The 12327-nt window shown below is 41.8% G+C and overlaps 1 protein-coding gene across 3 annotated transcripts in view; it reads right to left on the bottom strand.

Annotated features, from left to right (window-relative positions):
• The window catches only part of STN1 (STN1 subunit of CST complex), a 109091-nt gene that overhangs the window by 49286 nt on the left and 47478 nt on the right, over positions 1–12327 (bottom strand). For all 3 annotated transcript variants that reach the window (XM_033941268.1, XM_033941266.1, XM_033941269.1), the window contains exons 4-5: positions 10621–10692; positions 2861–3031 (exon numbers count right to left, since the gene is read on the bottom strand). In XM_033941268.1, the coding sequence (XP_033797159.1) occupies positions 2861–3031; positions 10621–10692 (243 nt within the window). The remainder of the gene's footprint in view (positions 1–2860; positions 3032–10620; positions 10693–12327) is intronic.

Consider the following 12327-nt stretch of genomic DNA (forward strand, 5'->3'; position numbering starts at 1 on the left):
TGCATCCAGTGATCACTGAATTGTGTGGTTTAATATTAAGATAGGTGTGGAAAGGGTTCGTTCAAAAGTGAAGGTTCTAGACTTCAAACAAACAAAACAAACTTTGAATAGATGGGGGATTACCTCGAAGGATTGTTGTCTAGATGGGAACATTTAAAAGAAGCAGGAAAGCAATAGGCAAAACTGAAAGGAGCTGTTGTAAGGGCAACAAACCTTTATGTAAGGAAAGTAAATAAAAGTAAGAGGAATAAAGGCCACTTAGGTTTTGAAAGCTAGTAGATGAAAAGCATAGTTACTTACCGTAACAGGTGCTATCCAGAGACAGAAGGCAGATATTGTCACATGTGGGTGACGTTATCCTCGGAGCCCCGGTATGGACAGTAAAAAAATGCACCAGCACTTTAAGAATTCAAAGCTTAATAATGCCTGCACTGCGCATGCGCCTTCCTGTCTGATGCCAGCTCGCTAAGTCATCAGTTATTCATTTTGCGCGGAGTAAGGAAGACATATCTCTTGTTTCTCCGTTGAGTTGCCTTCCCGTTTAAATTTTTTAACAAACTTTAAGTAATTCAGTTTCTTCTTCTTTACTTTTCTTACAAAATTCAGTGAAGAAAAATAGTAGAAAGAAATTTTGGGAAACAACTTCTTTTGAAGTTCAATGGCTCACATGCAAAGTTCTATCCTTTCTTCATACTGTGATAATCAATGGATTTTCGGCCTTGTTTCTATTCTAACTCAGCTCACCCTCTTCGATTGTATCTCTGATTGTATGTTGAAATAAAGAAACAAAAGAAGAAAAATTTAAACATCAATAGAATTTAGCTTCTTCTAAGCCAGGGTTTCTCAATATGCGGTACGAATACCCTTGGGGGTACATGGGTTGCTTGTTGGGGGTATGCGGCATGGCTGCCATAGAGAATATTCCCTGCCCACCTGTCCAAACCGTGCTGCCACTGGCGGGGATACCTCCTTGCTGCCTGCCCCACCCGCTGAAGATGCTGCCGGGGAACCCTGCCTGCCCCCCCTCTTATCCCTCCCTCCTCCCCGAAACCAAACCACAGGGCTTCCCTCTGATATCATAGCAGATGTCAGAAGAAAGCCTTCTGGGTTAGCAGGGGGTGGTTGTCCCAGATACCTCCTTGCCGCACTTGCTCCTTATGCCTTCAGCAGCTTGTTGGGGGGACGCGCAGCCAACAGCTGTTCACACGCTGCATGTAGCTGACCCAGAATCCTGCTCTCTGTTGACAGAGCTGATGTTGGAGGGAAAGCTTGTGGGTCAGCCACGTGCAGCGTGTGAATCACTGCCGATGATGCATCCCCCAACAAGCCGCTGAAGGCAGATAGAGCGAGTGCGGCTTCAACAAGTAAGGGGCCATGATCTTTCTGGGACAAAGGGAGAAATGAGGGGGGAAGGAGCGCATTGGTGCTGGAAAGGGGAGAGAGAGGGAAAGTGATTGAGAAGAATAACCCAAATCAGTTACCAGATGCTAATATCCACCTGGGGGGGGGGAGTTAGCGCCCAAGAAAAGGATTGGGTGTCATCGCAAATATGATGAAACCTTCAGCCCAATGTATGGCAGCATCCAAAAAAGCAAACAGGATGCTAGGAATTATTAAAAAAGGGATGACTAAAAATGTTATAATAAAAATATAGAAACATAATGGCGGATAAAGGTCAAATGGTCCATCCAGTCTGCCAATCCACAGTAACCATTATCTATTCCTCTCTTTAAGAGATCCCACGTGCCTATCCCAGGCTTTCTTGAATTCAGACACAGTCTGTCTCCACCACTTCAACCGGGAGACTGTTCCACGCACCTACCACCCTTTCTGTAAAAAAATATTTCCTTAGATTACTCCTGAGCCTATCACTTCTTAACTTCATCCTATGCCCTCTCATTTTAGAGCTTCCTTTCAAATGAAAGAGACTCGACTCATGAACATTTATGCCACGTATTTAAACGTCTCTACCAAATACACACGCCCAACACTATCATGGGATTCCACCTCACTAACAGCAGCAGATCAGGTACGCAGCCTTGGAGAAACATTAGATGGCCATTTGTCCCTGTCCACCCACATATTTCAGGTAGCTTCCACCTCCTTCTACTACCTCCACCAACTGAGAAGGATCAAACCCTACATCTCCAAACCAGACCTAGCCCAACTCCTCTATACATAGGATCCAAGCTAACCCTGTACACCCCCACCCGCCTCCTCCGCTCTGAAATGGAGAAACGCCTGTTCATCCCCCCAGGAAGGTCTCTCCTGTCAGAAACAATATGCAAACGCTCCTACAACCAGTTCATCCCTCAACTCTGGAACCAGCTCCCCCCGCAAATCAGATTACAGAACTCATTGATGACCTTCTGGAAAGCGGTGAAGACTCAACTCGTCAATCACAAATCCAGCTACAATCAACCCCCCTTCCCCCCTTAAATACCCCCTTCCTTTCTGTCCTCTTTTCTCCATTCTTCTAAACTTGTACTTAAGTTGCTGTATAGTCATTGACCTGTCCAAATGTATTCCACTGTGAATGTTGGCTTTTAACCTGTTCTGAACTACTGGGCGGGAGGTGCAACCTATCAGCTATACTATAAACACAATACATTCACTTCAATATTTCTGAAGCCCCAGTTAAGACCACCAACAGCATTGTCTTTAACTCTCTTTCATTTATGATAATATTCTTCTATTGGTAATGATTTCTCATGGTTTTCTTTTCTCCCATGATTTCCTCTGAAATAGGGATATGGAAGAGCTCAGAAAATAAATTATTGGATGGATTACAGTTTCAGGTGTTTGAAGGATCTATATCACAATTGTTACTGTAATCTTTAATGAATTGATATTTCCTTACAGTAAGTGGATGCCACCACTTCACGCTGCTCTCTGAAGACTCTGATGTAACCTCGGACTCTAATGACATCACCAATTTCCATTCTGACACTTTGACATTCCAGTTCTTTGAGTTTCTTCAACTTTTCAACAAGAGTCAGTCTACCAACTGTATTTTGATAAGATGTTGCACCTGTTAAAAGACATGAGCATTAAGGCGGCCATAAAAAAAGTATTTAGGAAAGCAGAACCAAAACAGAAGTCTTAAAGTCAGTATTTGCAAAATACCAATGTACCAATGTTAAACAACTAGTGTAAGAGCCCAGTTTCCTGAAAATCATTAAAATTACAGAAGGCAAACAGGGATCACTTAGAAATGAAACACAAGATAAGTTTTTAGGAAGTCAAATGTACACGAAAGAAGAGCTGAAAGCTGTTGCTGATACTGGATGTCAAAGCCAGATGCTCTCAAGATAATATCTGTCTGTGAACCGAACAATTAAAGAGGGCTTGGAAATAAACTTTCAAATAATGATGGGCTGCAAAGTGCTAAGAATTCATTTGCTATGAAGGGTCTTCCATAGATCTGGACAAAGACAGGTCTGATTCACTATGAGAAATAAAAATACTAATATTTTCTAATAGTGTTAATTATTGCAGAATAACACAATAGGGGGGGGGGGTGAACACTTAAATTGTATAACATTTGCATATAATCAGGTATGGTCAAATAACTACAGAGAAACTATAAAGATATCACTTATACATATTATTCTAATAAGGCAGGGGTCACTAAAGAGATAATATTATAAAGAAAATATTAATAAAGTGGTAATGGAAAACTAAATGAAATACTGGTAAAATTCCAGAAGGAGTTTGTCTAACATTGTGCAGAAAGAAGTACAGTATTGCTGACTCAAAAGATGGGAGGGGGGCATTCCTGGGACACTGAATACAATGCCTACAGTCAAATGAACATTGTATCGAGGTATCAGCAGAATTTACCATAAGGACTATTGTTTAAAAAGATGGCCTAAGCATGTCATGTGAGGGGCGAGTATGTGAAAGGAGGGAACAGTGCCCAAATATGGGCAGCTCTAAATACGGCCAGGGTCTGAAGAAAATGGGGTGGAGAGATAGGAAAAAGGTGGGCAGGATTTGAGAGTTTGTGAACTGTACTGCTCAACCCAATGAGCAGACAGGCAGGAGGGGCTAACTAAAGATTGTACAGACTATATAATCAATGAATGTACTATGCCAGGTGTGTCCATCTTGCCAAGTTCTGTGCAGAGGGCACCCATTTTGGACCCAAAATGTAAATAAATTATATTGCTTACTTTACTCAAAGCCTCTTAGAGTCTTACTCATCTTTTGGGCAGAGCCTTTTCGCACATTCACTAATGATTTTCTCCCATTTTATGCCAATGGGAGAAATATTACAGTATGGGATACAATGGCATAGTAAGGGTGAGAGGCGCCCGGGCCGGTGGCACCCCTTCCCCATCGCAGGCGCGCCACTTCCCTTTCCCCATACCATTTTAACTTCTCCAATGTGAGCAGCATGCCCATGTCAGTAACAGCTCACCCATTTCCTAGGCATGGATCCTGGAAGTGATATCAGAGAGAGCACTGATGCTGATGCAGACAGCAACTTGCGCCGGGGAAATAAAAAGGTATGGGGGAAGGTAAAGGACACATGCGTGCGGCAAGGAGAGGAGGAGGGGTGCCGTGCCCTCAGACAGTAATCTTGTGCCAGGGAAGACAAGGGGTGTGCGCAGCAAGAAGAAGAGGGGGGGAGGCAAGAGGAGGAGGGGTACCACGCCCTCAGCCAAACGGCCCCTGGGGTGGACCGCCCCTACACCACTGATGGGATAAGAACACTTAGCTTTTCCCGTTCCTGAGCACACTGCTGTCTATTGATGGAAGCAGTTATGTGGATTTTTGGGGTTTAGCTAAGGAAACAAGCAAATGCAGGAATAAATGTAGGAACATTTAGGTAGTTAGAAATCAACATTGAGCATATCAGATTTCATAGTGATAATATGCATGTGGCCCCAGCTAAAGATGGCAGTAGAATTGGCCAGGACAGAACAGGTTGACAATAAGAAAGAATCTCAGTTAGTTGCACATAGAAGCTCTGCTTGCTTTTCTGGTCGCCCCGCCAGGGAGTCCACAAACCAGTCCATTAAGGGCTGAGTAATTTGAGCTTATAACCACTCTGAATGATCTCCAGCACCCAACGGTCTGATGAGATCTGCACCCAGGCCTCCGCATACTACAAGAGCCATCCCCCTATCTTCAGGGGAACTGCTCCGGATCTGGCATCATTGCGCTTTCTTGGAGGCTGAAGTGGGATAAGAACTGGAGGCTTGGTTCCACATGGGTCCTGAGAATATGTCTTGATCCCTGGTAGGATCTCAGAGAGAAGGCTCCTCCTGAGTACTGCCGGAAGCAACTGGAGCCACAAAAATTAGACTGCTTGGAGTCTTTCTATGTTTGCAGTCTGCTATCAGGTAGAGATTTCGGCCGACAATCTGCCAAGCTAGCCATGAGATCGTCCAGTCCTTTTCAGAACAACATTTGTCCCTTGAAAGGAAGTCTGCTGAGGGTAGCCTTGGAGGTGGAATCTCCCACCCTTTGCCTGATCTAAAGCATTTTGTGGGCTGAGATTGAATAAGCTGATATTTTGCTCATGATTCTAATGATATCGTAGAGAGCATTGGTCATATAATCCACTCCTGCTAATAGGAGCTGGAGCAAAGGCTCTCCATCAGCGCAAGCCCCTGCAACTTGGTATGGCAGGTGCGTGTCACCAAGGAAGCTGCTGTAGCTGCTTTGATTCCCAAGGCTAGAGTTTCAAATTGTCTTTTAAGAATCAGGATCTACCAAACCTCCCTCACTCAGTAGGGACGTGCATTTGGTTACCTGTACTACCAAGGAATCTACCCTGGGCTAAGCGAAAATCTACTGACACTCCTGAGCCATCAGATATAGCCAAGCCATTGTCTTGGATACCTTAAGGCACTGTTTCTCAACTTGGTCCTGGAGTACCCCCTTGCCAGTCAGGGTTTCAGGATATCCACATTGAATTTGAATAAACTTGATTTGCATACACTGCCTCCATTATATGCAAATGTCTTTCATGCATTCATTGTGGATATCTTGAAAACCTGACTGGCAACAGGGTACTCTAGGACCGAGTTGAGAAACATTGCCTTAAGGGACCCTTCAGGAGCATCCCAATGCTCTGTGACTAATACACTCATATCAGGATGCCAGGGAAATGAAGATAACTGGGCTCTCACTCTGTTCAGTATAAAGCAGGGAGCAGAGGGGATTGAAGGGGACATGATCAAGATTGAAGGAGACATGATCAAAACATCCAAGTTACTGAAGAGAATAGATTTAGTAGATAAGGACAGGTTGTTCACCCTCTCCAACGTAGGGAGAACGAGAGGACATTCTCTAAAATTGAAAGGGGATAGATTCTGTACAAACGTAAGGAAGTTCTTCTTCACCCAGAGAGTGGTGGAAAACTGGAACACTTTTCCGGAGGCTGTTATAGGGGAAAACACCCTCCAGGGATTCAAGACAAAGTTAGACAAGTTAGACATACGCAGGTAGTGCTAGTCTCAGTTAGGGCGCTAGTCTTTGACCAGAGGGCCGCCGCATGAGCGGACTGCTGGGCACGATGGACCACTGGTCTGACCCAGCAGCGGCAATTCTTATGTTATTATGTTGAGAGTCCAAGTTTAACTCCCGCAAGAGTCAGCAATAAGCTCTAACAGAGCTGAGGGTTTGAACAGCCAGCAGCCCAAGGGGTCATTCCCCTGATGAGGGCCACCACTGTGTACTCGCACATGCCTGTGACCCTGCATCCTAAAATAGGTCTAGCCCCAAACGTCCAAACTGTGCTCTTGATGTTTTCTAAAATGTTTGATTATGGCAGAAAAACATCCAAGTCATATTCCCAACCTAGTCCTGCTGAATGCACACCTCTAACATGCCCCCTTGAGATTCTAATGAACAGCATAGAAATCAGTCTAGAAAATAGGTTTAGAAAATATCAATTTGGATGGTTTGGGGAAAAACATCCATCTGGCACTTTATGCTACTTTTGAGATATTTTTCTTTTTTGAAAATGAGCCCCATATAGTGGAATTAGAAAAGGTAAGAGTGATAAAAATGATAAAACGGATGGGACAAATCCACTATGAGGAAAGGCTAAAGTGGCTAGGGCTCTTAAGCCTGGAGAAGAGTCGGCTCAAGGGAGATATGATAGAAGTCTATAAGATACTGAATGGCGTTTATCTTGGTTTTGATGTTCTGAAGTGGGTTTTTGGGTGGGCGGACCACTGGATTCTGCTTTCAGGTGGGCGGTAGGGGGTGGGGGACCGTTGGATTCTTTACAGTTACAAAATTTTTCTGTTGTTATGTATTGCAGAAGTACTCTGCTCTCTGTACTTATGTTGGAAGTTTTCTACTTCTAAATTTGTTACCTATTATCATCAATTAAAATTGTTTGAAACAAAATACTGAAGGAGAGGAATGGGTAGACATGAATTGTTTGTTTACTCTTTCTAAAAATACTAGGTCTAGGGGGGCACATAATACACTGCTTATTTGTAGGATAAGAGCATAAAATCTCTTTTACTTTTTTGGGATCTTGACAGGTACTTGTGATCTGGATTGGCCACTGCTGGAAACAGGATACTGGGCTTGATGGACCTTCGGTCTGTCCCAGTATGGCAACTCTTATGTTCTTATGTTCTAAATAAAGACACGAGCCAAGCCTGAAGCAAAAACTCAGTTCTGGTCCATTTCCATGGTCAGGTAGTATAGCGTTGCTCTGTTGAATAGGAAGTTTGGATCTGGGCATGTTACCACCATAATGGTCCCTGCCGAGTGGCAAAGAGGATGGTTGTGGGAGGCGAAACTCATTTAGCCCTTGAGCTAGTGAGGATTCTCCAGAGTAGCCTAGATGCAATGTCTTGGGAGGAGCTATAAAGGGTGAAAGAGACTCACTAATATACTGTCATTGGAATGTGCATGGCTATGTCCAATATGGTGAATGAAATATGAAGTCAGGAAAAATGTGTCCACCAACATCCTCGATGATCTGGCCCCCCTACAAACCAAAACCAGAACCAGCAGGAAATCAGACCAATGGTTTGATAATGAATTACTCCAACTCAAAAGACAGTGTAGAAGATTAGAAAGAAAATGGAGAAAAAAGAACCAAGGTCAAACAAAAACCGATTGGAAAAAAATCAACAAACAATACAAAAACCTACTAAGGGATAAAAGAAAAAACTACTATACTAATCTCATAGGCACGGAAACCCAAGATTCCAAAAAAATATTCCAAATCCTGAAAGAATTAACAGACACCAAACCATACACAACCACCACGAACACCCCCCCACCATCACCCACCCTCTTAGCAGAACACTTCAAGAACAAAATTACCAACACCAGAGCCACTCTCATCCTTAACCCATCCCATCAAAACACAATCACAATCCACCCTTCAGGAAAAGAGGCAACTGCAGCAGACAGAATTTGGACTCAATTCCCCAACATACAATGGTCAGAATTCAACAAATTCTACAAAAAATACAGTCATGCCTCCTGTGACCTCAACCATTGCCCCTCATATCTCCTCACCACCGCTAGTGTAAAATTCCGCACCATAATGCTACAATGGATTCAATTCACGCTCACAGAAGGCACATTCCCTGCTGACCTCAGCGAAATCGTCATCACCCCAATCCAAAAAGACCCAAAAGCACCACAAAACCACCCATCTAACTTTAGACCTATAGCCTCAATTCCGCTATATGTCAAAATTATAGAAGGCATAGTAGCCAAACTCCTCACCAATTACATAGATGACCACAACCTACTCCACCCCATGCAATCAGGCTTCAGAACAAACTTCAGTACAGAAACACTACTAGGCTCCCTTATGGATACCGTCAGACAACACCTTAGTACAGGAAAAAAGATGCTTCTCATACAACTGGACTTAACTGCGGCATTCGACTTAGTGGATCACAACATCCTTCTACAGATCTTAGACGCAGTGGGTATTTCAGATAAAGTTTACTCCTGGTTTGAAGGATTCCTAAAACTCAGAACCTACAGTGTAAAATCAAACAAAGAAAAGTCAGAATCCTGGTCAAACCCCTGCGGCGTACCACAAGGATCTCCACTATCCCCTACCCTCTTCAATCTCTACACTGCATCTCTAGGAACGCATCTGGACAATCTGGGCATAACCACCTATAGTTATGCTGACGACATCACCATCCTCATCCCATACGATCATTCCAAACCTACCATGACAGACAAACTTCACCAAACACTTGAAACAGTCACAACCTGGATGAAAAATCACAAACTTAAACTCAACCAAGACAAAACCAAATTCATCCTTCTCGAAAATGACAAGATCCAAACCACAACCAACTTAGAGATAAACGCAATCAAATATCCCATCCAAACCACCATAAAACTACTTGGCATGACCATAGACAGATGCTGCACTATGCAACCGCAAATAAATAAAACAATTCAGAAATCATTCGCAATCATGAGAAACCTGAGACAAGTCCGAAAATTCTTTGAAAGAACACAATTTCAACTTATAGTACAATCTCTAATACTGAGTATATTGGACTACTGCAACATCCTCTTCCTTCCTTGCCCTGCAACTATGATTAGACAACTCCAAACAATCCAAAATACAGCTTTGAGACTCATATACTCATTGAAAAAACATGACCACATTACGGATGCCTTCATCAACTCACATTGGCTTCCAATCCAAGAAAGAATCCAATTCAAATTCTACTGCATATTATTTAAAACCATACACGGAGACAGCCCATCATACTTGAACAATCGCCTCATCCAAGCACCCACTACCAGACACAGAAAAACGCACTCCCCATTCATACCCCCCCCAATCAAGGAAGTAAAAAGAACAAGACTACACGACGGCCTACTAGCCACTCAAGCCGCAAGACTGGACAACCAAATCTCCAACCTTCTGATGACCACCCCAGACTATAGGACATTCAGAAAGGAAATAAAGACCACACTTTTCAAGAAATTCCTGAAGCAGCAATAACATCACGACCTCTTAGTAACACCAAAACTGACGATCGATCTAACCATTACTCACTAATAATAACAAAAGAACCTCCACTTTGACCACCTATCAACTCTACTACAAACCACCTCACCCTCAACAACCCGCTAAATGTCTATAAGATCTACAACCTACCTCTCTAGCTAATCATTGTAACTCTGTTTTTAAATTAACCTTTTGTAATCCGCCTTGAACCGCAAGGTAATGGCGGAATAGAAATCCCTAATGTAATGTAATGTAATGTAATGTATAAGGTTGAAGGCCAGATAATTCCAAAATGACAAGAAAACCTGACCTATTGTGATATGGACCAAAGGTATTACAAGGCTTTGCTTGTTCTATTTTGTTTGTATTTGGGCAGTTTGACCTTTAAAATTAGTTCACCATGAAATAAGAAAGTGAAGTTTAAGCTATCATTCTACAGGAAAGGAGCTTACACTGAGTTGTAAAAGGGTCCAGATGAGGACAAATGAATGTCTCGTATAGGAGAAAACAATGGGAAACTAAGTAGTAGAAATCAATCCAAATGAAATCTAAATACCTCAGTTGTAAAATTTCAGTGTTAGCATTATAATCACTTCTTTTCTAAATTCCATTTTATAGTTAGCAAATCTTTGTTGCCTTACGTGAGGGAGGTTTTTCCATCTCGTCCATCTCCTTCCAGCAAATGCAGTTAACAACAGCTGTACTGTCATCCACTGAAAGAGAAGTAGCAGAAAATATGGAAAGAAATGGTGAGTGTGAGATGACAGCATAAAGGCAGAAACAAGGTAGGATAAGATTACAGGTAAAAGCATGGAGCAGTGAAGTAAAGGAATACATTTTAATTCACCTACACACACCTGGCCTATATTACATGGTGTTTAAAAGTAAATAGAATTTTGTAGTGATATGATGAAAACATACTAAAGCAGAAGTGAGCTAAAATCAGATAAGGGCAGACCTAGAATTACAAGAAATCATGTGATAATCCCATGTCAAAGGTCCTGCTTACTTTCGATAAAAACAGGTTTTACAGAACTAAGGGCTTCTTTTATGAAGCCGCGTTAGCGGTTTTAGCGCACGCTAAACCCGCGCTGCGTGGCTAGAACCAACGCCAGCTCAATGCTGGCGTTAGCGTCTAGCGCGGCCGGCAGTTTAGCGCACGCTATTACGCACGTTAAACCGCTAATGCGGCTTCGTAAAAGGAGCCCTAAGTTGTTGATAGGAAAGGTTTCATAAAATATGGTTAGGATCGTTAGCTAAAAGGGACGTGAGGTGCAGATGTACCTGAAGATATTTCCCCAAAATGATCAACAGACAGAAAATTTAGTGATAAACAACAGGGTATTTCATATAGATGAAAAGGACAATATGAAAAATACAGTGAAGATTAAACTTCTAACACTAGATGGCAGTAGCAAAGTACAGTTGTTTTGGAAGTCATAGTAACGTTATATTTAGTAAAGGATGCATTGTCTTGGATACCTTAACAGATAATAGGTTAAGAATTAAAATAAGAAATAGTCTTGCTATGCAGTTGTGATTTAAGGAAACAAAAATAACGTGCTAATTTTAAAAAGACATTGTTCATCAAAGAATTAAATATAAGGATTGAAAGATTATGTTGGTATGACTGACAATAAGCAAACTAGGATGAAAGCTTGCAGAAGTAAGGAAAAATGAGATTTATGGTTGTAAATTATAATAGGTACTGTACTTGCTTTATAATGTTAGTAAGAGAAAGTGTTGCAGATATTATTTATGCTGTTTTCTGTCAGCTTTTAGCTAATTGCTCAAAACTAAAAAAAAATAAAGTAGGTTTTAGGAATGAAAAAACTACTTTATTAGGTTTTTATTTTCATTTTTATAGTTTAAGTATGGCTTTTAAACAGCCACTAGTTTTGAGCATTTGGATTTAAGGGTGTCTAATATACAAATTAATTACCAATTTTTTGATTGAATAGCTTTTAGCTAAGATCATGTGATCAGTCTTCCTATTGTGTTATCTAAAGATAGTGGATGTGATGTAAAAGAAGCTATAAATATAATAGCCTGAAAGTTGGACTCTGGAGTGTAGTGACAGAAAACAAAGGGCCTTTATATTCCCAGGCAGAAATACAGAATATTTTTATCTTTTATTAATAAATCTGATACTGAATCATTATATTACAGACTTTGGGCTCCTTTTACTAAGCTGCGATAGCTGTTGAGCTGGCGTTAGCTCTAGCCACGTAGTGCGGGTTTAGCGGGCGCTAAAATCCTACATGCGCTAAAAACGCTATCACAGCTTAGTAAAAGGAGCCCTTTGTGTCTAATTTATAATTGCAGGCTGAGATATCCTTTTCCTTAAG

This window comes from Geotrypetes seraphini, chromosome 4 (genome assembly GCF_902459505.1).
Source record: "Geotrypetes seraphini chromosome 4, aGeoSer1.1, whole genome shotgun sequence".
NCBI classification, from domain to species: Eukaryota; Metazoa; Chordata; class Amphibia; order Gymnophiona; family Dermophiidae; genus Geotrypetes; species Geotrypetes seraphini.